Source organism: Phoenix dactylifera, chromosome 5 (genome assembly GCF_051530095.1).
Source record: "Phoenix dactylifera cultivar Ajwa chromosome 5, Ajwa_hap1_PhDact_Kaust_v1.1, whole genome shotgun sequence".
NCBI lineage: Eukaryota > Viridiplantae > Streptophyta > Magnoliopsida > Arecales > Arecaceae > Phoenix > Phoenix dactylifera.
Genome location: NC_143194.1, coordinates 13,477,531 through 13,491,475, shown reverse-complemented (window position 1 = coordinate 13,491,475; position 13,945 = coordinate 13,477,531). Strand labels below are relative to the sequence as shown.

Below are 13,945 nucleotides of genomic sequence, written 5' to 3'. Positions count from 1 at the left end.
ATATTAAGTATTTTATCAACATGAGAGCAATTTAATTAATTTTCAGAGTATAAGATCAAAACTTATATACTTGAAAAATATATCATGTTGGATCATTAATTCTTAATGACTTCAAAGTTCTTTTATGGTAATAAGAGCATTGGGGCACAAATACCAAAATATGGATTCATGCAATTTTTGATACATCTTAGAGCTCTTTTAAAGACTTTCTTTTATTCCTTTAGAAAATAAGCACAATTTGATACATAAAAATATGAATTGGCACAAAATTGAAGTTCTAAAGAGCAAGCCAATTTGGACTCATTAGTGAATTTCAAAATAGATTTTCTAAGAGATACTCAAGAAAATTCAACACATTATTCTCCCCTTTTTCATTAAATTAGAGGCTCTTAAGATCAACTATTTGAATTGCAATTTGGTTCATGATTGATGCATAAGATATACTAACCAAATAACAAGCCTCAAGGTGTATCGTAAAGATTTTCAGATTAAATTTCAGATGATACATATTGGAGAGTATTAGGATCACTTTTCATTTAGTATTCTTTCTCTCTCCTTTAGTTATGGATTTATGCGATTAAGTTCCATATGATCTTTCCTTCTGAAATTTTCTTTCTCCCCCTTAATTGATCGTTCCTATTTAAGAGTTTAGAATTTAAAGATAATGTTCAATAAAATTGTCAATCTCGAAAATATATTTTTTATAAGTTTCAGCATATTTTCATAAGACTCAAGGTTTGAGATAAGACAACCTTTATAGAACTCAACTCAAGGCAAGCAATGGCAACACAAGGAGGTTTATCAAAATCAATCCATAAAACATTCAAGATATTCATCAAATGGATGTAACCTTTTGCATTTAGATTGAATATCTAAAGCTCCCCCTCAAAAGATGCATTTTTCTTTAATCATTCTTTTCTTTGTTGAATTTCAGATTTTGATGATAAGCGTGAATAGAACTGAAATTCTATGATATCGAGAATGTAGAGTGATCTAGAATTATTCAAAATTTGTAGCAATTACTCTTTCTAATCCTTCAAGAACAAGTTATGCTTTCTCTTAATCTTAGAGAAAATGTATAGAAATATTAATCAGAAAATGATTCATTTGAAGCTCAATTTCTTTCAAAAGCATTTACATTTTCTTTCTTTTAAGAATCATTTGAGTGAGCTGAAATATTTCTAGCTTTAAGATCATTCACTCTATATATATATTTTGATGGAAGTCTTTAAGAATGTAGGAGAGATAAATATATAGATGATCATTGAGGTATATATATTTATAGAACTCAATTTCTTAATCATAGTTTTTCAGCAATGTATACATGAAGCACAATAACTCTTTTCAATATCAAAATAAAATAATATATTTAAAAATATTTGTTTGCAATCAAGATCATCGAAAGACACATCATTTAGACCAATATTAGTACACTTTAAAGATAAGAAATGATATGTTTCAGATGCGTATCGGGGCAAACAATCAAGGCATCAGAATTATTCTATTTTTCTTAAACTGTAGTTTTTATCTAGAAATCATATTGAGTTTAAGCTTTTATACAAAATCAGATTCTGAATTTTATAAAGATTTTCAATAGAGGCTTTCAAAATCATAATTTGAGATATGTATCTTCCACATTGTAGCTCATCTTAAATCATTACGATTGAAAACACATATTTCAAACATATTAGAGCATATTCAGAATCTTTGTATTTAATGTTGAGTTTTGGTACGAATTAGAACATTATATACCAAATTTAGGCAAGTTGAAGGATAAAACAAAATCAATTCATTTTGTCTAAATAGAGATATCCTTCTCTTCTCCTTTTTACAAATTTATTCAACTTTCATATTTTAAAGATGATTGTGAACGACAAATCTGAAATTTCTTTTCAATAATACCAAAAAAAAATTTTATGTAGTATTTCAAATATTCAATCAAATTGTCCAAGCATGGAGCATTACAAAATATTGAGAACCCATAATTCAAGACATCATGCCACATGCAAAATATATTATGTGTTAAGTCATGCATTAAAATATTAAGAACAAGCATGTCAATGATCAAAATCAATTCTTTTCAAATAAACTCCCCCTATTTAAATATAATCTTGCACTGATTTCATCCTTAAAGTGTGTTTTTAAGTGATTAAAAATTTGACTTGATTCTTCTTATATACTTTCATTTACTTTGTCTTTCATTTTTACTTTCTTATGCTCTATACTCTATTTGCTCCCTATCCGGTGGAGTTGGAAGGGGCACGAGGTACTACCACTAGCCTCCCTCTTGTGCCGTCCCTAATATACCCTACACCGAATAGTTGGGTCAAATAGTGCCGGGTACTACCACTAGCCTCCCCATTGGCACCATCCCTATGATGAGCAATATAGAAAGGTTAAAATGTTCACTTCAAACTCTTCCTGTTTAAGTGTAATTAATTACGGATTTTATCCCTTCCAAAAGAATGCTCACACAAGTCTCACAAATGTGCCGAATATATTATGCTTGTTTTGCTTTTCCTTAAGATTGGAGTATTTGCCTTTACTTAGATTTTACTTCTCTTGAATAATATCCATTTTCTTTTCTTTATCTCTCTCTCTTTTTGTTATTCTCAAGTAATTTACATGAAAGAGCAGAATAAAGAAATAATCTTATGTATCATATAGATGTATATCATGCAAACAACATTTTCATTATGCTCAAGAATTCATAGCTTCTCACAAGTCATTTTAAATCAGCATTTTAAGCATATACTTGTGTATTTCATAGTTATGATATAGGCAAAGGAATATTTTAGTTTGAGCAAACCATGAATCAATTTCTAAAAGCATAAGTCAATTAATACATATATAGACATGATATCAAGAAATTAATAATTAAAGATTTTAACCATGCCACAATAAGATTTAAGTTATTGACTTTGCTCAGCTAATTTATGAGAGAGGTATCTAAAATTACCGATTCATTCTGCATTCTTCAAGTCAAATACCTACTAGATTTCTTATGTGTAACCTTTTGGCTGAAGAAAGTCCTCTCCCTTGTTTGCATGTGAATGTTTATTATACCTTTCATGGAGGTGTCCTTCAAGTTGAAATTTCTTATTTCTTGCTCATAGATCCTGCATTATCAACAAAATCCTTTTCTTTTTTGAAAGAAAGTCATTAGTTTCTTCGAGATACAAAACATTCATATAGCATATTTCTTAACTAGGTGACTCAACATAAGATATGATAATAATTGAATGTTGAGTCACTTTACTCAAGAAATTGCCTGAATATAAGCAAACATATGTCACTTGAACTAAAGAGATAGTTTCATTAACCAAGATGGTTCAAGGACAAGCATGTGAAGCAATAGGAAGATTCATCAAGGTCAAATCAATTTCTTATTTTCAAAATTAATTTAGTTTAGATTTTATTTGCTTAAGATAATTATCAATAAGATACGCTAGCTAAGTTTTAATCAACTTATCTTAAACAGTTGTTTCTATCAAAATTCAGATTATGATTTATTTGTTATCAATAAAATATGATTCATTAGAGTTAGATTGAAGTCTTGCACAAGGGCACATAATGAGCATATAATCTGGTCTACTAGCTGTACGATAAAATATTTATTCTATCATGCTTCAATATAGCTTTAAAACAATAGATCTACTTTGCTCATCCTTTTCAAATTCTACAAGATGGGGTCATAGACATACCTTCTTCATGCCAATCTTCTATAAGAGTTTTCTTGTGGACTAACTTTGGTCAATGAAGATCCCCTTTCTTGTTTGTCTTAATTTGGAGTTCAAGAAAAAATGTTAATTCATTCATTATACATATTTCAAACTCACTTATACATATTTCAAACTCACTTTGCATGAGCTTAGTAAAATCTCCATATAAATCTTCATTAGTAGAACCAAAAAGGATGCCATCAATGTATGCTTTGAGCAAGCAAGATATCACAAATTCTTCTTTTTAATGTATAGATTTATTACTTTTTATCAAAAAGTTACTCAAGCTTTTATATCATGCTTTTGATGCTTGTTCCAAATTATATATTGCTTTATCATATTTGTAATGAGTGTTTTCAAATAAGGTGGTTATTCTATATAGACCCTTTTTTTAATGAAATAACCACATAGGAGTGCATTCTACACATTCATTTGACAAAATATAAAGCTCATAAAGTAAGCAAATGATAATGGTGATCTTAACTTCTAATCATGCAAGAATTTCATCAAGATCTATTTCATCTTTTCTTGATTTAGTCCTTTAGTAGTCATCAATTTTTCTTTATTAAGTGCATTTCTGAAAAATCCAATTTGGTTCTAATTATTAACAAGTTTTCAGATTGTTATATGTAAAAGATTAACCATATACATATATAATTTGATTTCAGTATCTTGATACTAAATCATTAGTCTCATAAAGAATAAAATGAATTGATATTTCTACAACTAGAATCTTTTCATTGAATGTTCTATATGCATTGCTTGATGAATGATATCCAAATATAGAAATATCTTTATCAGATTTGACATTATTTTCAAGAAACCATATCAAGCATAACATATACTACTGAAAAATATGACAGATATGCAATAGATCATTTTTTATTTTTCAGAAGATCAAATGGAGTTTTCATCAAAAAATAGATCTAATAGAAACCATATAGATGACAAGCAATGATGATAGCTTTTAGATGACCATCATACAACATTGCCTTTTTCATTTCTTCAAGGATTCTATTAATCCTATTTTACTCATGGTATTCTTGGTGCAGAAACAATTGTATTCATTATTATTTTCTGTGCACGGCTTACTACAAAATTGGTTTTCAAAACTATGCCATGATACTTCTTTATTTTTATAGTTTGCAAACCTTTTTCATTTGAACCCTTTTTGTGAGTTTGTGCCAATGTAGAAAATATTTCAATTTGAGTGCCAAGAACAAAACTAATGTAAGCTTTTGAAAACTTAGTAATGGAAACAACATCTTTAGATTTAGAAATTGATTTTTGGTTGTTTCCTTAGTTAACATGCATAGCAAACTTTGACCTTTCAGAAGATAATCTAAGTAAGCCAATGGCAAGGTCTTTTGAGATTAAGTACATACTAGCATGAGTTGATTTTATATGCCAAAGATGGTTTCTTTAATCTTGGTATTCATAGTGCATATATTCAAAGGCATACCAAGTACACATTTTCATATCTATGATCGATAAACAATAATGCCATGGATAAAAACTCTCAATCAAGCATATAGAGAATTCATAGAGTTATTCTTAATAAATTGATTAATCATTTAGCAACTTATCCAATAGTGAGTAAAGCATACTATAAAATGAAGTGATTTGATTATATTTCCAAAAGTATTTTTTATATCACAAAATTGATCAATACTTGCAATTCATATTGTAATCAAATACTAAAGCAAAAATAATGATGAGATGCAAGGGTTATTGATTTCATTATTATTATTTTTTAATTACTTTTCATAAGTATATTTTAAGTTTCATTTTTTGACGTGTGTCTAGAACACCCATTTGTATGAAAGTTCTATTTGTTCCATGGGTATCTTGGCACACCTACATCTACATCCTCATATTTTCATTTTGGGTACCCAAGCTTGCTTGGGTCCTTGAGAGTTAGGACATATAGTTCCTTTTGGAACCCAAATTTGTTTAATTGTAATAACTTTACCATTTGATTTAATTATGTTAGAACGATAGGTAAAGTTGTTATGCCCATTCTTTTTATGTTTAAAATAAGTTATCTTATTTAATGGTTTGCTTGGTGAATTGATAACCTTTTTCTCTAGAGATTTATTGTTAAGTAAAGGTGTCAAGCCAAGTTTTGATTTATCATAAGCAACATATTGGCTTTCAAACATCATTTTTAATCTTTCTGAACTTACAGTGAATTTGTTAATAAAAGATTTTAATTGGTTAATTTCTTTACTTAAGTTTTGATTTTCTTTAATTAAACTCTGATTTTTTTGAATCAATTGTTCTAAATTTAACCTTAAGCTTTCATTTTCAGAATTTAGTTTATCTTGTATTTCATCACTAGAATTTCTTTCTTTTGAAATTTTCAGATTTAGTTTCTTAAGATTTTTATTCTTCATAGCTAATTTTCTACATTCACCATACAAATCATGAAAAGCATTTAATAATTCATCATAAGGGAATTCTTCTTGAAAATCATTTGATGTAAAGGTAGATTCAGATTTTACCTTATCTTCTTGTGCCATGAAGCACAAGTTAGTTACCTCTTGTAGTTCTTTGGAGCTAATATCATCATTATTGCTCCTAGCTTTCATTTTCTTGTTTGACTCTTTCTTTCTTTCATCTAGCTTCCTCTTCTTCTTTGTCTTTAGGAAGCTTTTGAATTTTTTTGTTGTTCTTTCTTCTTCGAGTCGACTCGGGTTTACTTGGAGTCGACTCGACTGACTTGAGAGTCGACTCGAGATCTTCGGGAGACGTCTCGCTCTCAGAGGCCTAAAAGATGATTCTCTGTCTTTTGAACTGTTCTGCCTCGGAGTCGACTCGGGCCTTGTTGGAGTCGACTCGGCTAACTTGGGAGTCGACTCGTTCACAGGATCTCCAAGACTGAGTCTCTGCCTTTCAGACTGTTTTTCTCTAGGAGTCGACTCGGACAAACTGGGAGTCGACTCGGCTAATGTGGAAGATTCTGCAGTCTCATTGTTAGTATGCAATTGAAGCACATGTGAGCTAATCTGAGATTTATCATAAATATTTCTTAAAGTATCCCAGATTTCTTTAGCAGATAAGCATGCAGAAATCTTATGAAATATAGATTCATGGATAGCACAATATAGAATGTTCATAGCATTAGTATTCAATTGTGCTAAGTCTTTTTCATTGACAGCTTGAGAGAGTGTGTGAGGGCCATTTATAATGATATTCCATATTTTATAGTTTTGTGATTGAACAAAAATTTTCATTCTAGCTTTCCATTGAATATAGTAAGTTCCATCAAAAGGTGGAGGTCTGTTTATGGAAAGTCCCTCGGCAAATAATGTATTATGTGGGGTTGTCATAATCTTTAGCTCTAGTCGGTTAAGACTATAATTAATAGAAGAGCACCTGCTCTGATACCACTTGTTGCCCAAGGTGACAACCCAAGAGGGGGGGTGAATTGGGTTTTCTAAAAATTATGTTTCCTAATTTTTACTTTGAATTGAATGCAGCGGAATGATAAGATGTTATTTACTTAAGCTCTAGGCAATTACAAGTAAAGTAGTGGAAAATTAATTACTATGGCCTTAGGGTGCAATTGATCTAAAATTAACTTATAGTTGTATGATCAATTTTAATCTATGTGTATGGTAAGAATGGAGAGGAAGCTAAGCAAATTCTAAACAATCACTTATAACTCTATAGAAAACAATGCTAGAGATATTACAAGAGATAAGGCATGAAATACAAGAGATAAGGCATCACAAACACAAAGATATATAGTGGTTCGGTGCACCCCAGCACCTACATCCACTCCCCAAGATCTCTTGGGAATTTCACTATAATCCCTCAGATTACAGCCGGTTGTTTTACAAGCTCACAACCCAACTTGTTGTTTTGCGAGATCACAACGAACTCGGTCGGTTTTCACAGGCTCACCGACTAGAACCAACCGATTGTTTTTCCGGGTTCACAATCAAACCCAGTTGGTTTTCCCAAAGGCTCACCAACCACAACCTTACAACGATTGTTTTCCGGGTTCACAATCAACCCAGTTGGTTTTTCCAAAGGCTCACCAACCACAACCTTGCAACGTTGGTTTTTCCTTTGGCTCACCAACAAACCTTAACCCCTTGATTCAATCCCTTGATTGAATCAAGTTACAAGATATTAGAACAAGAGTTTAAATCAAATACAAGCTTCTCAAATAAGCAAATATAGCAAATATAAACAAGCAAAGTAAAGAGAAGAAGCCCTCAAACAAATTTGTAGATGAAGGAACTCGGCTTCTTCTTTACTTGACCCTCTTCTGATTTTGCACGAAGTAGAGGATCACCGAGGCAGCACACAGTTGGAGAGGAAGCTTTGGGATTCACTTGGATGCTCTTCTTCTCTCTCTTTTACTTTGAATGGCCCTTTTGTGCTTTTGGAAGATTTCTCTTGTAATCTCTTTGAAATCTCTTTCCTAAATGTTCTCTCCCACTTCCATACCTTCTTTCCTAGCTCTCCTCTTGTTTTTATAGCTTTAGAGGGAGTGGAAACAAAAATCTAGCCGTTAGAGACAAAAATAGAGCCGTTAGAATCAAGAAAAAACTAGCCGTTATGCCTCCCAGCGTGCTGGAGTCGACTCGGCTGAAGTAGGAGTCGACTCGGCTGAAACAGGAGTCACTTGTGAATAGTAGTCTGTCGGCACTGTAGCTGGGAGTCGACTCCGCACTGTAGCGCTGAAGTAGGAGTCGACTCGAGCACTGTAGCACTGAAGTAGGAGTCGACTCGAGCACTGTAGTGCTGAAGTAGGAGTCGACTCGAGCACTGTAGCGCTGAAAATCAACTCTCTGTCTTTTTGTTTGTTCTCAGTCGGAGTCGACTCGTAGAGTATCGGAGTCGACTCGAGCACTGTTTCTTGAAACTCCAGAGTGCCAGAGTCGACTCTAAACTTCCAGGAGTCGACTCGAGGACTATTCTTTTGAATCTTTCTTTGAATTTGCTCCTCTAACTTGAATCATTTGAACTTGAAACTTGGGCAATAAAGTGTAGCTTTCTTCCAACTTTTCTTGAGAGCTTTTGAGGCCTTCTTGTATTTTTCCAACTTGCTATGTTCCTTGCAAAACAAATTATCTTTCTTCTTGCAACACAAACATTAGTATTTATACTTTAAGGTTTTGTGATCATCAAAATCAATCTTTAAATCAATCTTTGGGTCATCACCATGGTTCCTTTGTTGTCATTTGCAGGAGGATAGGTTCTGATCTATTTTTTTGAATGATTGTTCTTTTGTTATCCACTATTAATGCTTAAGTTTTTTTTCTAAATACAATTTGCTTTCTCCTTATTCTCCAATTTGTTGTAGCTTGCTCCCCTATTAGCACATCAATCTGGCTAGGCACCTGGACAGTCCCTTTCCCTAGCCACCTGATTCTTTCCAAGCAGATCGATGGTACCTAGGCAAGTGCTTGGCCACCTACCAATCCTTTTGTTACTAGGTAGGCACCTATTGCTAATAATGTTGAACACATTAAATTTCAGCCATTGTTCTGCATATATTTATGAAGTATAGTTATTGTCTGGTAATTTGGGGTAATTAATGTCTTACAATTTATGTACAAAAGCAGTTTAGGAGTACTTAAAGATGACAACCATTCATCTTGGGTCCTCCCTCATCTATCTGATGATGGCCATCCATCAAGCTGCTCTCTCTTAACTTTGAACCCCCAACCCCCCCCCCCCCCCCCCTCTCTCTCTCTTGCAGGTGGCAAGAGAAGAGGGTTTAGGGAAGCAAAGGAGCAAACTAGGAGGTTAGGGTTATCATATTTGTGATAGTTTGATTAAATAGGGCTACTGTACTAATTTTATTAAATTTGGGAATTTTTCTCATAAAGTGCACCTGGCTGCCTAGCTATTCTGTTCAGGCATTTAAGGGGCTCACTGCGTGGGACTGTCTTAGTGCTTTAACAACTTCGGAACCCATATATGATTTATGAAAAGAGAATATACAAGACGTGCATTCAAAGCACATGCATATGAATGTATGTTTGTATGTCTATGCAATACATACGCACGTCCAGGCTTATGTATACCACCTATATCTATGTTTATGTATATAAATATGTACCACTTAAATATCCACATGTATATGTATATGATGTACACATGTATTTATTTCTACATATAACTATATACAGTATGTGCATATATCGTTCTATATCTTATACATAGACAAATTAAACACACTTTTGTATGGATATTGTATCGTGGTCCAAGTTTAGGGGTCTAGGTCATGGTTTTTATTCTGTAACAGGCCCCATACTGGTAGCTTATTTGTGTGTCTGGGCTCAGTTAGGTAAAACCCCTCACTGGCACATTGTATGCTGTGGTGGGCAAGACGAGTTGTACCATGTCTCAGTATGGTAATGTACTTATACCCTAACTGTTGGTATAGGATATGCACTGCATTGGCTGTTATGGGCATCAGGGTAAACCGCAGTCTAGGCAACATAAGGCTTGTCTATTACCAGGCAATCACCCATCAAAGTAATGGCTATAATTAGTATCAAAGCTGAAATAGTAGTATTTTTCTGGAGCATAGGCAATTGCTTGTAACAATAATGACTATAATGCAATTAAGTTTTGAATTGGAAAGTGGTGATGGTATGAAAAGATATTAATATGCAAATTAAATGATTGCAGTCTTCGTCGCAAATTGTTTGCGGTGAAGGACAACGCCATGGCTATCCAATAATATGCTGATCAACAATAAGGAATATACAGAAGTCATAAGTAGCCTGCAACTGAGCTGGGTTACCTCCCAACCATTCTTCTTTCAGATCGTGATTTTAAGACTCAAACCCAATCCATTGACAAACTGGATAGGGTCCATGAAAGTTTTTTCTGGACCCACTGGGTCATTCAGTATGGGTTGGGTTTAAGTAAAACCCAAATCAACCTGATACATTCAGGCCTGCCTTGGGTGGGTCTAGCTTTGGGTCTCATGCAAGATATAAGAAATAGATTGTCTGTTATATTGTTAGGAGGAAAATTAATAATGACAAGGATAACAAGTAGAAAAAATTAAAAAAAGAGTGGTAATGTGGATCTGTACTGTTATTGCCTTTGAGAAGAACTGGTACTGAACCTACAACATAGTCTTGAGCACCCAACCAACAAAAATAATTATGAAAATTGGATGAATGATAGTGGTTTGAAGATTCTAAAGCGATGGATTTTTTAGCTTGAGTTGGATTGAGCCAAACCTGGTCAGCGCAGGTCATCTAATATTTGATCCATTTTAGATTTAGTTAATACATAGATCAGGTCAGATCTTGTTCAGGTGGAAAAGATATGATCAAGACTCGATCTGATTTGCGTAATAGGTCATCTTTCTGACAATACCTGACCCAGCGGTTTGAAAAATCGAGTTTGGCCAGGACTAACTGGTTAAAACTATGTCATGTTATGGGTGGACCTATTTGAACCCTTGTCATAAGAACTAGATCTACCAAAATAAAGAATAATAATCAAGATTATATGGGTCAAATGGTTAAAAGTAAAGGGGAATTTTACAGAAAATATGAATCTATTTTGTTTCTGCGCAGATTTAAGCCATGTGTTCCTCCCTAAGAAGGGTGTACTTCGAAATTTTCGAACCTTTTGCCTCTAATTCCACAGATACACCTTGGTCTCTGAACATGCATTGTATGACAAGCAGATAAATGCATTGAGTTATTATAAATATGTGCATTCACTATCAAAATATGGGCATTTACTACAAAGAAATATGTGAACTCAGCTCTGCTTAAAACATATGGCTGGGGTTAGGGTAAGTGCATCCAAAAGTTTTAAAACTGTGCCATAATGCCATTATTGCAAAAATGTGTGGTCTAAATATGGCGAATGGAAAATAAAGTGGGTCCAAATAAATCTTCGAATGGCAGTAAAAGGACATGTAGAGCGAGTGAATAAGTGATGTAGGAAATTAGGTAATTGCTGTGTGAGACATTTTTGATATGTGAATTAACTAGTACTATGCCCGCAAGATTAGTATGTCATCTTGATGGTGGCAAATGATGGGCTAAACCCTAGGAAGCCTGGGATGACAAACTTGAAAGTCAGTATGCCGTCTGGGTTGCACATAATGATATGTGGGGTCCACAAGTCAAAACTCAAAAGAGTAGCTAATGATGACAAAATAATTAGCTAATTGAAGGTGTAAATACCATCTAATTGTGAGAATTGAAATTAGTTTTAGATGAAGATAATGATGGCCTGAAGGCCATCAGGGAGGAGAAGAGGCTATATGTGTCTTAATATCTGCAGTCCAGAGGAATAGAAATGTTTGAATTAGAAACTCTTCATTTTTCATTTAAAGGGAGAAGATGGAGTGATTGGTCAAGTTTCTAATATCCTTTCGTAAATCCATGACTTGGTTCAAGCTTCTTGAAGGATTGAGTTAAAACCCTGGAATCTGAAAACTTTTGTAGTGCATAGCAAGGTTTAAATTGTCGTATACTAGGAGCGATAGCTCATTGGTGTGGTTTGATGATGAAGAGGATGTTGTGATGATTCAGTGCAACAATGATGATGTAAACAGGACAAGCTAGCCACTGATAAAAACGTAAAAGGAAGAAAGGCCTTGCAAGAGGTTTTTGATGCTTCCTTCATTTCATGTAAATTCCAAAATTTTGTTGCGTGCGTGCAATTACAAAGGATTCATAGTTTCATACCCTTTTGAGTGTGACATCATCTTCGTGCATGTATGCTATAGAGTTATACGTAGATCACCTAATCATGTTTAGTGATAGTGGTCTAGAGATGACACAACTGATGATGCCACATAACAATGGATTATGTCTTGTTGAATAGGGTCCCTGTAAAGGAATTTCTAGATTTTAAATAGTATGTCCATTTGGATACCATCGGAAAATCCTATCACACTAGGCTCTCTTTGTTATACAACATGCATGCCAAATCCTTGAGTTTTAAAGATCTAAAAAAGCAATTCATACTCTTTCATGCTTTAATCTTGAACTTGGAGCTGCCTTCTTGCACAGTTTATTGGACTTATTCAGTGATTCTGTAATGCATTCTTAAAACGGATGCAAAAAATGCACAGAGAGCATGCTATAATGTTCAAAACTCACAAGGCATAAGTTACAGGCTTTGAAACTAGCATTTTCTGATGACTTCGTTCATCTTCCCCTTCCTGGCCATTTTATATTTATCATTGATAAATTCTTGTCAGAATGAAGCGCCGGAAGGGGCAATTTGCTGGGAAGGCCAATCCTGAGGATGAGGCATCAGTCTCTTCAAGTTGTGATCCTGCCCAAAGCTCTAGCCATGATGATAATCCTCGAGAAATGAAAATGTGAGTTTTCCCCCATATTTCTTTTATGCATGTACGGTAACTTTTTCTTGATAGTATTCCTCCTAGTGAATCCACATGAAAGAATCTAATGGCTTTGGCTCTGATTAATTCTTGCTTTATTGTAGTTTTCTGCTTGATGTTTTTGTGGTTTTTGCAGCTGCCAAAACTGTGGCATCAGTGAGAAACTGACTCCAGCAATGCGTCGTGGACCAGCTGGTCCAAGGTCTCTTTGCAATGCTTGTGGATTGATGTGGGCAAACAAGGTTTGCACAAAATCATATCAGATTGGCTTTATCTTGATTTAAAGTCTTTTACCTCCATCACGTGGCTGACTGCATGGCCTTGGGTGTATTGTTATTAAACACAAACAAATTTCTATTAGTCAACATGTTTCAAACTCAGCTTAGGTGAGGACCATGTCAACCAAATTGGTGGATTACGCATATCATGTATCACTATCCTTGAACAAGTTGATGGTACATGCATCCTTTGTTCCTCCTTATGATGTTTCTTAATTGACTAAAACTGTGAATAGTGACCTATTTTTCCTAAGGGCTTGTTTGGATATTTATATAGGAATATCTTTCAGGAATTGGGCCTGCTGGCCCACTTAGCCCTGCATCTTTTAAAGGCCCACCCAACACCAATCCAAAATCCTAGCTTGTAGGCCTGTGGGTCTACAAGAAAGGAAAAACAAAGACCAATTGGGGATTCTTTTCCATTCCAATCCACGAATCCAGCAGAAGTTCAGCCCAAATCTTGCTAGATTACCCAAACAAGCCCTAAGTAGTGTTATTGGTTTTTGGGCATCATCATATCTTATCATTTTGTTTGATTTCACTAACTTCTTATCTATCAAAGCCACCAATTATGTGTCATTATTTGATCACCT

At 34.0% G+C, this 13,945-nt stretch overlaps 1 protein-coding gene across 3 annotated transcripts in view; it reads left to right on the top strand.

The window, feature by feature from the left end:
- The window catches only part of LOC103697790 (GATA transcription factor 19-like), a 38,252-nt gene that overhangs the window by 15,151 nt on the left and 9,156 nt on the right, over window positions 1-13,945 (top strand). For all 3 annotated transcript variants that reach the window (XM_039118806.2, XM_088721677.1, XM_039118807.2), the window contains 2 exons: window positions 12,931-13,053; window positions 13,211-13,316. In XM_039118806.2, coding sequence (XP_038974734.1) covers window positions 12,931-13,053; window positions 13,211-13,316 — 229 coding nt within the window. The remainder of the gene's footprint in view (window positions 1-12,930; window positions 13,054-13,210; window positions 13,317-13,945) is intronic.